Source organism: Polyodon spathula, chromosome 3 (assembly GCF_017654505.1).
Source record: "Polyodon spathula isolate WHYD16114869_AA chromosome 3, ASM1765450v1, whole genome shotgun sequence".
Taxonomy (NCBI): Eukaryota; Metazoa; Chordata; class Actinopteri; order Acipenseriformes; family Polyodontidae; genus Polyodon; species Polyodon spathula.
The window spans coordinates 47,226,535-47,242,783 of NC_054536.1; the positions used below are offsets into that span (position 1 = coordinate 47,226,535).

General features: G+C 46.8%; 1 protein-coding gene across 1 annotated transcript in view; it reads left to right on the plus strand.

Annotated features, from left to right (window-relative positions):
* The window catches only part of spire1a (spire-type actin nucleation factor 1a), a 245,118-nt gene that overhangs the window by 75,907 nt on the left and 152,962 nt on the right, over nt 1-16,249 (plus strand). Inside the window, exons 5-6 of the mRNA XM_041241878.1 lie at nt 1,303-1,386; nt 15,798-15,890. Coding sequence (XP_041097812.1) covers nt 1,303-1,386; nt 15,798-15,890 — 177 coding nt within the window. The remainder of the gene's footprint in view (nt 1-1,302; nt 1,387-15,797; nt 15,891-16,249) is intronic.

Genomic DNA, 16,249 nt, shown 5'->3' on the forward strand with positions numbered 1-16,249 from the left:
AAATGTCATTTGCTATGTGTATGCCTAGTTCTGAATGGTGTCTAGATCATTTTGAATGGCCTTTGCTGCTGCAACAATGTTTGCCACTCCTCCTATTTTTGTGTCATCTGCAAATTTAACAAGATTGCTTACAATACCAGAATCTAAGTCATTAATGTAGATTAGAAATAGCAGAGGACCTAATACTGATCCATGTGGTACCCTGGTACTTTAGATTAATTTGCAGGACCCAAGAAAAACTACACTTTATTTCCTCAGTGCTCTCCCACTGTTTCTGCTGAGCAGCTCTAATGCACACAAGGTTTGTCTCTTGCAAATATTAAAAGAAAAAAAAAGGTTGTTTGTCTATTAGAATACTTCAATGCATTTGTACTTGGTATGCAGGCTTAAACATATGCAATGACATGTGCTACATGATGAGAATATTGCATGTGTTGTTTTTTTTGAAGCATTGCAAATTTGGCTAAAGTTGAAAAAAAAAAAAAAAACTATTGGAACAAAAACGAGCTGTGTTTTGAAGCTGAGCAGATTGTTGTGAAGACACAGCTCTCCTTTCTAGTCATGCTCCTTTCTAGTCGATCACATGCTTTCTACATGTGGGGTGAACAATAAATAACAAAACAGAAAGGATACAGTTAATTTATTGTTTGTTTTCAGTTATTACTGTATCTCAGACCTCAGGATGCTTGTATCACATGCTACAGATGCCACAGATGCACTTCTAATGAGGTTACAACATTTTATTTATTTGTTTAATGCTATGTGCTACATTGTGTTTATTTTTGTAAGAAGATAAATGCACATTGATTTATAATTTTCTTTACAAGCCAATAATACTACTAATAACTAATAACAATATTTCTTCTGTATGTGTGTATGTCTACTGTTTTTACATGTGTGCATTCAGATTCAAAGTATATTGTACAGAAACATGCAAGACATTTATTTCCAAAGCCATGTATTGATTATCCCTCCCCAACACAAAAGCATTTTTTTCTCCCACATTTCTAATTTGAATAGTAACATTTAGGTTTTGACTGATTTCTTTATAATGATTTTGCCACTGATGTTATTCAATAGTGTGAGGCAAAATGCTGTACTGCACAGAAAACCTGGCCACTCAGCTTAATAAAATCACTGAATTGAGAAAATATCTATGCAAAATAAATGAATCTGTAAAACAGGTTTAACCTATAGGTTTTATGTTCCATTAGCCTCTAAAGTGGAGCCTCTCTCTGTGGTAGAAGGAAAAGTGACCTGATGCCAAGCTGCCCTTTAATAACTCTGCTGTTTGATTGACAGAATCTGAGGAAGATGGAGGGGGTGACTACCGAAGAATCCAACAAAGATCTGGATGAGCCAAATTTCTTAATTCTGACCCATTGGGTATGTGGTTTGTTTTTCATTTGAGGATCCAATGTTGACTATAATATATATATATATATATATATATATATATATATATATATATATATATATATATATATATATATATATATATATACGTATGTCATGCCAGCGGACACTGTTGTAACACTGTTCCCTATCAAATGTGAAATGTAACTATCTCATGGGTATTTATCCTAAAGACCCTGATAATCTGAATAAGATCTAATAAGGTGCACCATACCGTACCAAAGGTACCACAACAGGTGTACCACCACATTGATGTACCACCGTACTGGGTACCACCACCGAATGATCCACCAAACCATACCATACCGGGTACCACTACTGAGAGTACCACCGAACCATACCGTACCAGGTACCACAACCGAGTGATCCACCGAACCATACCATACCGGGTACCACCACAGTGTGATCCACCGAAACATACCGTACTGGATACCACCACCAAGTGTACCACCGAACCATACCATACCGGGTACCACCACCGAATGATCCACCAAACCATATGTGGCAGAGCAAAGCTCTGCCCTTTAAATTGGCAGGGATGGGGTTAACTTCCCCTACCTGCCTGGGTTTATTATGTTCAGGTGGCTGGGGTTGATTAGTTGATTAGGTTGATTAACGATCAATCAGCGCCCAGCCACCTGATATAAAAGGAGGCCTCTGCTTCTCATTTGGGGAGAGGGAGCTGAGGAAGCAGGTTGGTGTTTGTTTTGTGGTTTTTGAATTTTCTAAATCCAGTGAAGGCATTGCCCAGCCTGGAAACTTTATTTTTGTGAGTTTTGTTTTTGCTTTATTTGTGTTTGAGTATCTGTTATTTTGCCCTTGTGCACTTTATTTTTGTTTATTTATAATAAAATAGTTATTTTTTTGAACTGCAGTCTGTCTCTGGGCCTCTATCCACTCGCCAGCCTGCCACATTTGGTGTCAGAAGTGGGATAGCGCCACCTAGAGGCTCAGAGCAGTATTTATTTTTTTTTTTGAAAAAAAAAAAAAAAAAAATGGGAAAGAAGAGCAGACAGTGGAAAAGGCAGGACAAGCAGCAGCTGAAGAAATGTAAGCTGCTGCAGCCACCGCTGGAGGACCCGGCCAGCCTCTTCCCCTGGTGTTCCTGGTGTGGGAAGGAGGACCATCGTTGGCGGTCCTGCCCAGACGTGCCACCGGCAAACTGGTGTGGCCGGTGTGAGGAGGACGGCCACAACTGGGCAGGATGCCCCTACAACCAGGCCCAGGAAGAGGTGCCGTGTTCACCCCGGGCATCAGGGGCCACCCCACTACCTCCAGCACCACCACCTTCACCACCGTCCCAGGAGATCTGGGACTGGTTGATGCACCCTGAGGCAGACCTCGTCCACGATCTCCCCATAGTTATCAACACGCTGTGGCGTCGAGATGGGGAGAGGTGGGAACAGTGGGAGGAACAACACCACCCGGCGTCCTTCCCAGAGGTTGCCCTCATGGTGGTTAATTACCTGGCGGTAGACATGGGAGATCCACCGGTCACTCCAATAAAGAGAGGTGAGCCGCCTTCCCGAGAGCCAGAGAGGGGTGAGCCGCCTTCCCGGGAGCCAGAGAGGGGCGAGGAGCTGCCGTCGCCCCAGAGCCAGAGAGGGGTGAGGAGCTGCCGTCGCTCCCAGAGCCAGAGAGGGAGGAGGATCTGCTGTCGCTCCCAGAGCCAGAGAGGGAGGAGGATCTGCTGTCGCTCCCAGAGCCAGAGAGGGAGGAGGATCTGCTGTCGCTCCCAGAGCCAGAGAGGGAGGAGGATCTGCCGTCGCTCCCAGAGCCAGAGAGGGGTGAGGAGCCTCCGTCGCTCCCAGAGCCAGAGAGGGAGGAGGATCTGCCGTCGCTCCCAGAGCCAGAGAGGGAGGAGGATCTGCCGTCGCTCCCAGAGCCAGAGAGGGAGGAGGATCTGCCGTCGCTCCCAGAGCCAGAGAGGGAGGAGGATCTGCCGTCGCTCCCAGAGCCAGAGAGGGGTGAGGAGCCGCCGTCGCTTCCAGAGCCAGAGAGGGAGGAGGATCTGCCGTCGCTCCCAGAGCCAGAGAGGGAGGAGGAGCCGCCGTCACTCCCAGAGCCAGAGAGGGAGGAGGATCTGCTGTCGCTCCCAGAGCCAGAGAGGGAGGAGGATCTGCTGTCGCTCCCAGAGCCAGAGAGGGAGGAGGAGCCTCCGTCACTCCCAGAGCCAGAGAGGAGTGAGGAGCTGCCGTCGCTCCCAGAGCCAGAGAGGGAGGAGGATCTGCTGTCGCTCCCAGAGCCAGAGAGGGAGGAGGATCTGCCGTCGCTCCCAGAGCCAGAGAGGGAGGAGGATCTGCCGTCGCTCCCAGAGCCAGAGAGGGAGGAGGAGCCTCCGTCGCTCCCAGAGCCAGAGAGGGAGGAGGAGCCTCCGTCGCTCCCAGAGCCAGAGAGGGGTGAGGAGCCTCCGTCACTCCCAGAGCCAGAGAGGGAGGATGATCTGCCGTCGTCCCCAGAGCCAGAGAGGGGTGAGGAGCTGCCGTCGTCCCCAGAGCCAGAGAGGGGTGAGGAGCTGCCGTCGTCCCAGAGCCAGAGAGGGGTGAGGAGCTGCCGTCGCTCCCAGAGCCAGAGAGGGGTGAGGAGCTGCCGTCGCTCCCAGAGCCAGAGAGGGGTGAGGAGCTGCCGTCGCTCCCAGAGCCAGAGAGGGGTGAGGAGCTGCCGTCGCTCCCAGAGCCAGAGAGGGGTGAGGAGCTGCCGTCGCTCCCAGAGCCAGAGAGGGGTGAGGAGCTGCCGTCGCTCCCAGAGCCAGAGAGGGGGGAGGAGCTGCCGTCGTCCCCAGAGCCAGAGAGGGAGGAGGAGCCGCCGCCGCTCTCAGAGCCCGAGAGGGAGGAGCCGCCGCCGCTCTCAGAGCCCGAGAGGGAGGAGCCGCCGCCGCTCTCAGAGCCCGAGAGGGAGGAGCCACCGCCGCCGCTCTCAGAGCCCGAGGGGGAGGAGCCACCGTCGCCGCTCTCAGAGCCCGAGAGGGAGGAGCCACCGTCGCCGCTCTCAGAGCCCGAGAGGGAGGAGCCACCGTCGCCGCTCTCAGAACCGCCGCCTCCGCCACCAGAGGGAGCCGGGCCGCCGCCTCCGCCGCCAGAGGGAGCCGCCGAGGGAGCCGGGCCAGAGGCCGCCAGAGGGAGCCGGGCCGCCGCCGCCACCAGAGGGAGCCGGGCCGCCGCCTCCGCCACCAGAGGGAGCCGGGCCGCCGTCGCCGCCTCCGCCACCAGAGGGAGCCAGGCCGCCGTCGCCGCCTCCGCCACCAGAGGGACCCGGGCCGCCGTCGCCGTGCTACCTTGGAGATTCGGGGCCCCCTCAACCAAAGAAGGCTTGGGGGCTCCGACATCAACCCCGCCCACCACCACCCACCATAACAGCCCACCCAAGGGACATAATTGGACTCTTGGGGGGAGGAGGGTGGGGGGGAAGGGGGGAGTTGGCCGATTGCGGCCGGTGTACGTTGTACATGGGGGGAGGTGTGTGGCAGAGCAAAGCTCTGCCCTTTAAATTGGCAGGGATGGGGTTAATTTCCCCTACCTGCCTGGGTTTATTATGTTCAGGTGGCTGGGGTTGATTAGTTGATTAGGTTAATTAACGATCAATCAGCGCCCAGCCACCTGATATAAAAGGAGGCCTCTGCTTCTCATTTGGGAGAGAGGGAGCTGAGGAAGCAGGTTGGTGTTTGTGTTTTGTGGTTTTTGAATTTTCTAAATCCAGTGAAGGCATTGCCCAGCCTGGAAACCTTTATTTTTGTGAGTTTTGTTTTTGCTTTATTTGTGTTTGAGTATCTGTTATTTTGCCCTTGTGCACTTTATTTTTGTTTATTTATAATAAAATAGTTATTTTTTTTGAACTGCAGTCTGTCTCTGGGCCTCTATCCACTCGCCAGCCTGCCACACCATACCATACCGGGTACCACTACTGAGAGTACCACCGAACCATACCGTACCAGGTACCACAACCGAGTGATCCACCGAACCATACCATACCGGGTACCACCACAGTGTGATCCACCGAAACATACCGTACTGGATACCACCACCAAGTGTACCACCAAACCATACCATACCGAATGTACCACCACCGAGTGTATCACCGAACCACACTGTACCGAAGATACAACCACCAAGTGTACCACCTAACCAAACCGAGGATACTGTACAGTACAGCACAACTGCTCAGGTACTGTGCGGCTGCTGAACCGATCGGTTCATATTACTGCCTGCTCGGTTCAACCTCGTTTCAAAGTCGGTACTGTAGTACAAACAGTGGTACCATCCCAGGTCCAGTACCAGCAGACCGGTTTGAGTCTCAACTTGCTCTGTCTATTTGTTTTACAGTACTTTTACCTGCAGCTTTGCGGCGTGTGCTAATCTGAGGCAGTGGCTTAGGCTGGCTTGAGAAGATTGCGGCAGCAGCTGTTACAGTGTGCACTGCTTGCTGCTTGCATCATGCCAGGGTTTTTCCCGTGTGACATTTGCAAGGCCAATCTTCCAATAGAGGATATAGATGGCATGTACTCTTCCTGTTTGGGACTGGTGCATGTAAAAGTGAGTGGGCAGACCACAGTGAGTGGGCATACATTTGGACCTGCGGTAGATGAGATACTACAACACTTAGCGCATAAGAGAGTCCACAAAGGAGCCCCAGTGTGCAAAACCAGTGGGAAACTGCTGGCCAAGGCTCCAGCAGCCTCAGACTGGCACAGCTGGCTGTTACGGCCAGAAAGGGTTTTCATAACCAGCTCGTGAACTTTAACTTAAACAAGTTCCACCATCAGGCACGTAGGCAAAAGCCTCAGGCTAAGCCACAAGCCAAGCAGCAGCCCTAGCAATTTGCTACCACAGGCCCAGGACCCCTTTTTGTGAACAGAACACAGAGTTGGAGGCAGTCTGAACACTTTTTTGTCTTATGGGGCAAAGTCCCATGGTAATGCCCTGTCTAAGCAGAAGCTGTCCAAATGGATGCTAGACACAGTCAAGTACGAGCGAGCCAACTTGACCCCTCCAGAAAAGCTCACTGCCCATTCCACAAGGGGCATGGCAGCTTCATGGGCTTTGTTCCAGTGTCTCTCACAAACATTTGCAATGCAGCGGTGTGGGCTACTCCCTATACTTTTACACAGTTCTATCGACCTGAATGTTGTGGATCTGCAAAACTCTGGCTTTGGAACGAGAGTGTTAAGGATGGCTTCAGGGTTAAATCATAGGGCTGCTACGATTTAAATCGAAAATCTATTTTCTGATCGATTCCGTGCCTCATTATACACATTGATATAAATACTGGATAATCTGTTCAATAATTAAATGTTTGTAATGTGCATAGTTAATAAAATTATTTAAGTTTAACGTCGAAAATGTATCTTTCTATTTCTATAGTGGGCATGCTCGTCGTTGTATTTATATTTTTGTTGCCAAACCATATGTCCTGCATCCCACAGCGAGCCATTAAAATATAAACAGATTTGTTTTTATATACAGTAGTTGTAATTTGGTCACCTGAAAGACCTGTGTTTTTTTTGTATCTCATACAATGTCGTTCTATATAGCGATTCTATATAACGCTGTTTACACAAATTGCAGGTGATAGCTGATCGAAAGACCCATCATATTTAAACTTACGATCTCGCAATAAGAATCGAGCCCCTGGTTGTTGTTTGAGCAAAAAAAAAAAATCTCATTGACCTCAAATGAGCTGTGTGACGGACTATTATTGCCGGAAACAGGGGCATGACTAGAGGTATGCAAACTTTGTTCCCATTCCAGAAAGTACCGTTGCTTCGCTATGCAGCTGTGGAATTTACTTTACTTTTTTTACTTTTATTTATTTAATTTAATTAGTTAAATATTCACCTATTTAGCAACCTCTTTAGAGGATGTTAATTTGAATGGGTTATTCAGCTGCCAGGTCTTTGATTCTACACTGATCTAACCAGCAGATTAGTTAGTAGATAATCTAATTCACCAGCGGCAGTGTCCCCCCTTTATAGTATGATTGGTGATCAATGAGAAAAAATAGAGTGAAATGATTGTGCCAAAATGAAAAAACTAAATAAATAAGGAATAATTAAAAAAAAAACCTGCAGCTCTCTGCATTCCGGGTGGGGTGTTCAGAGGAGGAGGGAGAGAGAAATTTAAAATACCAAACAGGATCAGTGAAAGCGATCTGCCCAGCCTGACCTGTGTGTTTGTGTGTTCGTTATTTGTTTTTGTTTACCTGTTTTATTTTTGTGCTCTGTGAGCAAGTCTTTTTTGCTAAAATCTTTTATTTATTTTTGTTATTTGAAAATAAAACTGCACAAGTGCCATTGCACCATTCTTCCTGCACCTGGCCTAGCGTCACCACTCGCCAGCCTGTCACAGTGTCATTAAGCAAGTATAATATCAATGGAGAACTGGTTCTAAAAATAAATTTAAAAGCTGTACAATTAGTCCTTATTTAGTTGCTAGACAAGTGAAATAATGTAAAATTCACTAAAATATCTGGAGCTTACCACTGCTTGGACAGTTATAAAAAATAATAATTAAAAAAATACAGGGGGTGTAAATTAATAAAAACCTTTGAAGCTAAATGACTAAATGTTTGAAATTTTAATCAAATGTAATTTTTTTTTTACTTAACAGCTAATATTTTACTTTTCCTCACCAATAGTTTACTTAACTCAGCAATGCATATTTGCTAGCTGTGATTTAAACATCGTGGAAGCTTGTGCGTCTATGAGCTTGCTATAGCTAGGAAACATACTGCACATGGAAAAGCATATGTGAAAAAGCAACATCAAAGAAGTGCTACAAAATAAATAAAATAAACAGCAAAAAAGTAAATAAACAAATAAATAATGGCAGCCTGCAGGTTTTGCAATCAAGCAAGCTGTGCTTAAAAGAATCAGATTTAGGTGATGAGATTTTATTTACACCAGCAAAAAAAAAAAAAAAACTAAACAAAATAAATAAATACATCAATCATCAGTGTGGGCGTTTTTTGGCTTCAAAAAGAATGCAGATGGCGTGGTAATCGGATTGCTTTCCAGTGTGCCGAACCTGCAAGAAACAAATTGCTGCAAAAAAAGGAAATACATCCAACATGTTTGTGCACCTCTGTGCTCATCATCCTGCTCTAGAGAGACAGTGTGAACTGCATTGTCCAGTGGAAGTGAAAGATTGCTAAGATTTTTATTTATTTATTTTTTTTAAAGCTTTCTGTGGCTTTGCAAAGCAGCCTGTCGGGTAACTACAAAAGGTTAGGATTGTATAGTACTGGATACTTTATTTTACTATAATGTTTAAATATTCAGGTGCACAGTGATCAGATAATGCACAGCTGAGCATTACTATAGGAGTCTGGGTATCATAATTGTTTTGCTAATTTATGGGGGGTTGTGAGAGGGTGTGGGGAATTCACTGACACAGGAGACAGAAATGAAGTTGAATACATTACTGGTGTGCATTGATTTATTTCATACAGCAGAGGGCACTGTTGCACTGCATAGGAACGCTACCAATGATAGTAAAACGTTCCTTCCTTATTCAGTTCTAGCGCAAATAAGTCAAAACAGAATGCACAAAGGAAAAAAGGAATATAAAACACTTAATAAAACTACAAATGAAAGTTGCTGCATCCTGCAGCTTCCCATTACTGCCACTATTCAATGCGTCTCTGGTTTCAACTACGTTTTGTTAAGAACATAAGAAAGTTTACAAACGAGAGGAGGCCATTCGGCCCATTTTGGTTGTTAGTAGCTTATTGATCCCAAAATCTCATCAGGCAGCTTCTTGAAGGATCCCAGGGTGTAAGCTTCAACAACATTACTGGGGAGTTGATTCCAGACCCTCACGATTCTCTGTGTAAAAAAGTGCCTCCTATTTTCTGTTCTGAATGCCCCTTTGTCTAATCTCCATTTGTGACCCCTGGTCCTTGTTTCTTTTTTCAGGCTGAAAAAGTCCCTTGGGTCGACACTGTCAATACCTTTTAGAATTTTGAATGCTTGAATTAGGTCGCCACGTAGTCTTCTTTGTTGAAGACTGAACAGATTCAATTCTTTTAGCCTGTCTGCATATGACATGCCTTTTAAGCCCGGAATAATTCTGGTCGCTCTTCTTTGCACTCTTTCTAGAGCAGCAATATCTTTTTTATAGCGAGGTGACCAGAACTGCACACAATATTCAAGATGAGGTCTTACTAGTGCATTGTACAGTTTTAACATTACTTCCCTTGATTTAAATTCAACACTTTTCACAATGTATCCGAGCATCTTGTTAGCCTTTTTTATAGTTTCCCCACATTGTCTAGATGAAGACATTTCATGACATGGTTTATTTAGATTTCCAGAAAGCTTTTGACAAAGTCCCGCACAAAAGATTAATTCTCAAACTGAACGCAGTTGGGATTCAAGGAAACACATGTACATGGATTAGGGAGTGGTTAACATGTAGAAAACAGAAAGTACTGATTAGAGGAAAAACCTCAGAATGGAGTGTGGTAACCAGCGGTGTACCACAGGGATCAGTATTAGGTCCTCTGCTATTCCTAATCTACATTAATGGATTTAGATTCTGGTTAGTAAGCAAACTTGTTAAATTTGCAGACGACACAAAAGTAGGAGGAGTGGCAAACCTGTTGCAGCAGCAAAGGTCATTCAAAATGATCTAGACAAGATTCAGAACTGGGCAGACACATGGCAAATGACATTTAATAGAGAAAAGTGTAAGGTACTGCACGCAGGAAATAAAAATGTACATTATAAATATCATATGGGAGATACTGAAATTGGAGAAGGAATCTATGAAAAAAACCTAGGAGTTTTTGTTGACTCAGAAATGTCTTCATCTAGACAATGTGGGGAAGCTATAAAAAAGGCTAGCAAGATGCTCGGATACATTGTGAAAAGTGTTGAATTTAAATCAAGGTAAGTATTGTTAAAACTGTACAATGCACTAGTAAGACCTCATCTAGAATATTGTGTTCAGTTCTGGTCACCTCATTACAAAAAGGATATTGCTGCTCTAGAAAGAGTGCAAAGAATTATTCCGGGTTTAAAAGGCATATCATATGCAGACAGGCTAAAATAACTTAATCTATTTATTCTTGACCAAAGAAGACTACACTGCGATCCGATTCAAGCATTCAAAATTGTGAAAGGTATTGGACATTTGATAAAGGGGCATTCAGAACAGAAAATAGAAGGTACTTTTTTACACAGAGAATTGTGAGGGTCTGGAATCAACTCCCCAGTAATGTTGTTGAAGCTTACACCCTGGGATCCTTCAAGAAGCTGCTTGATGAGATTCTGGGATCAATAAGCTACTAACAACCAAACGAGCAAGATGGGCCGAATGGCCTCCTCTCGTTTGTAAACTTTATGTTCTTATGTACAAATTAATTGCATTTATGTATTTATTGAATTTTTGTCTCATACTGGAATTAAATAAAATAATAAATACAAAAACTAGCAGTTCACATGTTCATGCTTCCCCTTTCCATTCTCGTCTCGCATTTATAAGTTGTATCACTCACTCACTTTTTCAGATAAGCCACAGCACTTCTAGGCTAAATAACTAGCATTACTGAGACTCACCATGACTTTGCGTAGCGTGTACCTCTTGGACCTGATGTCATCCATCAGCATCTCATATGGAGTGAGTTGGAACTCTATGGGAAGAGGGTTGTACTGTCTCTCCTGCACTTTCTTCAGCTTAACACCATTGCGCAAATCCCGCATCACCTGTACCCAAAACCGGGCCTATAGGAAAAAGACAGATATGTCAGTGCTACGATGAAAAGGGACATTATTAAACAGACACTTTTTACATTGAATAAATATAAGAACATAATAACATAAGAAAGTTTACAAACGAGAGGAGGCCATTCGGCCCATCTTGCTCGTTTGGTTGTTAGTAGCTTATTGATCCCAGAATCTCATCAAGCAGCTTCTTGAAGGATCCCAGGGTGTCAGCTTCAGCAACATTACTGGGGAGTTGATTCCAGACCCTCAATTCTCTGTGTAAAAAAAGTACCTTCTATTTTCTGTTCTGAATGCCCCTTTATCAAATGTCCAATACCTTTCACAATTTTGAATGCTTGAATCGGATCGCAGTGTAGTCTTCTTTGGTCAAGAATAAATAGATTAAGTTATTTTAGCCTGTCTGCATATGATATGCCTTTTAAACCCGGAATAATTCTTTGCACTCTTTCTAGAGCAGCAATATCCTTTTTGTAATGAGGTGACCAGAACTGAACACAATATTCTAGATGAGGTCTGACTAATGCTTTGTAAAGTTTTAACATTACTTCCCTTGATTTAAATTCAACACTATATATCGAAGCATCTGTTGGCCATTTTTATAGCTTCACCACATTGTTAGATGGGATTAAATAATAAATACACGCTATTTGCCCCACAGTAATAATACTGGACACGGTCACCAGTCCAAATGCATGCAGTATTGCTCTAGTGGGTGATAAGTTTATTTCAGTTGCTGTGGTGAAGTGCTGTTCCGGCTTTGTGCTGGCCCAAGGCAACAGCTCTGGATACGTGTTAGCCATCTGGCGATTCACAAACAAAGACAATTACTAACAAGCACAAACAAAACACAGTAATATTATTTTTATATCAGTTGTTACTGTGTCTCACGGTTCTTCTAGTTCAAATGCAAAACCAAGCGAAGGAGTAGGTTGCGATTCTCCATCCCCTTTTATGCTGTCACGCATGACCTCTTGGTAAAAGAGTGCAGCTGTCTCTACAATCTGCAGCTGCTACGTCGTTTGCCCCAGACAGTACGTTCTTGTAAGGGAGTCTTGGCTTCTTCAAGAATGACCGACTTCCCGACCCTGGGGAAGAACTGTCAGGCCAGCCGTCCAAAGGACTCTACTTTTTGCTGCTTATTGCCCTCACAAGTTGGGAGGGAGATTTGCAACCAAGATTCGTTATATTTTTGTCACAAATCCTATATGGTATTTATAATGCACATTTTTATTCCCTGTGTGCAGTACCTTACACTTTTCTCTATTAATGTCATTTGCCATCTATTAAATGTCATTTGCCATGTGTCTGCCCAGTTCTGAATTGTGTCTAGATCATTTTGAATGACCTTTGCTGCTGCAACAGTGTTTGCCATTCCTCCTATTTTTGTGTCATCTGCAAATTTAACAAGTTTGCTTACTATACCAGTGTAGCAGGGGAAGATCTGTGCTGACTCTGCTGGCGTGTTCACGGTGCTGCAGGAAGAGGGCGACAGTCATCCAACAACCGCCTGTGAGTCATGGCAGTGACACGGGGAGGTGGGAAAGTGGGTTTGTGGACTTTCCCCCTGTCTGAATGGCTGAGAGGCGGGTCTTGGGGAGATTGTTAGCCTTATAAGTGAACGCTCTGTTGTTTCCTCAGGGCTGCCCTTTTAAACGAGCCCAGAGTGCAGAAGTGCTGGTCCATGACCGAGAACCAGTCGGAGAGAAAGAAACGGAGTTTCAGAGTGAGACAGTGAGGGCGGGGAATGCATGGGCAGACCCCTGAATAGTATAGCTGAGCAGGCTAGTTAGCCGGCAGCGTAGGACGGTGGTCCGGGTCACACGGGCAGCGGCGACCGGGATATCGCTGCGAAGTGCAGCACCTTTTCTTTGTAGTTTTGTTACTGTTTTATTTTCCCTTTTTCTTTTAGCCTTCTATTCTTGAATTATTGTTTGAAGCACTATTTTACCATTATTTGGTATTCCTGTGGTTCTGTTTACCGTAGTTGGTAAGCAGACCATGGACCAACAGCGCCCTCTGCGGGCCAAAAGAAATCATTGCGTCAAAATAAAACTGGGCACCTGTGCGGTGTTTTCAAGTTCACCTGTCTCTCTCCTGAGTCAGTAAATTACCCACCACCCTTCCACACGTGGTGTCAGAGTGGAATTCACTGGCATTGCCCCAACCAGTGCATATTCAGAAGGAGCAGACTAGCATGGATGCTACTCAGTTTGCCGCGATGATGGACCTCCTGCGCCAGACGCTCACCGCGGCAGTGCAGGGGGCGGCTAGACCCGCAGCTCCAGACCACTCCTTGCAGAGACCCACCAAAATGACCCCAAGCCCAGTGGGCTAGCTGTTTGCTGCCACAACTCACTGGGGAGGCTCAAGCAGCTGTGAGGACGCTGTCCCCGGAGCACATGTTGGATTACCCCCTGCTGAAGGCAGCCATCCTAAATCTCGTGGGGACCACACCGGAGGGCTACTGGAAGAATTTCTGGGAGGAGCAGTTTGCTGCGGGGGAGCACCCCCGAGCTATTGCCCACTGGCTAAAGGATTACGCCATGGGCTGGCTGAACCCGGACGCGGTCACCAAAGCCAGGTTGGTGGAGCTGATCGTGATGGAGCGGTTTCTGGAGTGTCTGGCCCCGGGACCTCGGCTATGGGTCCAGCGACAGGCACCAGATACTCTGGATCGGGCAGACGAACTAGCCGAGCAGTACCAGGCAGCGGAGCAGTACCAGGCAGGGAGGAGTGTGGCTACTGGATCGTCCCCTCAACTGTCCCCGGAGAGGGCGAAGGGAGGGGGGAAGGGGTAGTCCAGGATTTGGTCTGGGGGTGTCAGCGGGAGCTCCCGGCCCGGGAACTGGGGCAGGGTGGGGATACCCACGGGCTGCTGCAGTGTCTGACCGGGGTCTCGCGCAGACGCCTTATCGGCGAGCCCCTTTTATGGCTCCAGTGTTTCCCCCTCTTTCCAAAACTTCGGGGAGAGAAACCAGCCCACCGAGGTGTTGGACGTGCAGGGAGGTGGGCCACCTCGCCCGGGACTGCCCCGTGATGGAATGTGACCTCAGCCGACCAGGTAGGCGCGTTCAATTACCTCAGTCACTTCAGCACACGGGTTTTGTTATTCCTGTGACAGTGGATGGTACAAAAACCCAGGCTCTCCTGGATTCAGGGTGTGGTCAGTCTCTAGTACAGGAGAGCCTAATCTTACCGGGGCATAAACGTATATTGGGACGGGTGCATATTAAATGTATTCATGGAGATGTCCGCTCCTATCCCAAGATCAGTGTGTGTATGACTATTGGCCAGCAGGTGACGCAGTTGCAGGTAGGATTATGTCCTCAATTGCCAGTACCAGTAGTTCTGGGAGGGGACTGTGAGCAGTTTAAAGATTGGTTGGTTGCCCTGACAGCCCCGTCCTCTTTATTGGCGAAGAAAGAGGAAGTAATTGGAGAGATTTTTCCCTTTCGCGATCCAGAATGGTTTTGCCATAAATTTAAACCCCGTAAAACTAAACGGGAGCGCCGGATCACTAAGAATGAGGGCTGGCAATGGAGGGAGTCAGAGAAGTTTCAGGTGGGGGTGGTTGGTGAAGAGTCCGGGGGGGAGGTCGCGGAGCCAGCGCAGGGGTCTGGCTCGGCTTCCTCTGCTCGGGATCGACCTGACTCTGAGTCGGAAGCCATGGGAGCTGATTTCCTAGCTCGCTCGCTCCTGTGACTTCTGACTCGAGCAAGGGCGTGACGACGTGCTAGACAGGCTCTTTGACCAAGCAGCGGTGGTTAATGGTCGGGTGTTCGAGCCCAGACGCGCCACCACGTACCCCCACTTTGAAATTGATTGAGACCTGCTGTACCATGTTGATAAATTACCCCAGACCGGTGAAGTGCGTCATCAGTTGCTCATTCCTCAGCCCTTTAAGGAGGATTTGTTGCAGCTGGCTCACGCTATTCCCCTGTCTGGTCATTTGGGAAGGGATAAAACTAAAGCAAGGCTTGTGTCACGGTTCTTCTGGCTGGGGCTGGATGGCGATGTCAAACGGTTTTGTGAGCGGTGTGGGGAATGTCAAAAGGCCAGCCCTAGAGCCGTTCCACGAGCCCCGCTGGTGCCTTTGCCCCTAGTGGAAGCTCCGTTTGAGCTTATTGGGATGGACATAGTTGGGCCATTAGAGAGGAGTGCGGCAGGATACACCCACCTACTTGTCATTCTGGATTATGCTACTGCTCTCGCAGTAAAATGGGCAGTCGAGTCACTCCGGTACTACCTCCTGGGGCGACACTTCACCCTGGTTACAGATCATGCCCCCTTAGCATGGCTTCACCGGATGAAAAATAGCAACGCCAGAATCACACGGTGGTACTTGGCCTTGCAGCCCTATGCCTTCAGGGTAGTCCACCGAGCAGGAAAGCTGCATCAAAACGCAGACTTTTTCTCTCGGGATGGCATGGGAGTGTAGGATTTTCGAATGAACCGGTGGTGTCATTCTGAGGGGAAGGATATGTAGCGGGGGGAGATCTGTGCTGACTCTGCTGGCGTGTTCACGGTGCCTGTGAGTCATGGCAGTGACACGGGGAGGTGGGAAAGTGGGTGTGTGGACTTTCCCCCTCTCTGAATGGCTGAGAGGCGGGTCTTGGGGAGATTGTTAGCCCTATAAGTGAACGCTCTGTTGTTTCCTCAGGGCTGCCCTTTTAAACGAGCCCAGAGTGCAGAAGTGCTGGTCCACGACCGAGAACCAGTCGGAGAGAAAGAAACTGTGTTTCAGAGTGAGACAGTGAGGGCGGGGAACCCTTGGGCAGACCCCTGATTAGTATATCAGAGCAGGCTAGTTAGCCGGCAGCGTAGGATGGTGATCCGGGTCGCACGGGCAGGGGCGACCGGAATATCGCTGCAAAGTGCAGCACCTTTTCTTTATAGTTTTGTTACTGTTTTATTTTACTTTGAGCTCCCTATGAGATATCCGGATACAAATAAGCCCTGTATAAACTAATTTGATGTGCAAAGTTTGAAATGTACGTATATTTTCTGTAACATACAATAATAATGAGAAAGTGTCTTTGAATTCAATTAGATAACTTTTTGTAACATCTCCCTGTCTGTGCTAATATTCTCTTCACCGTTAAACCTATAAAA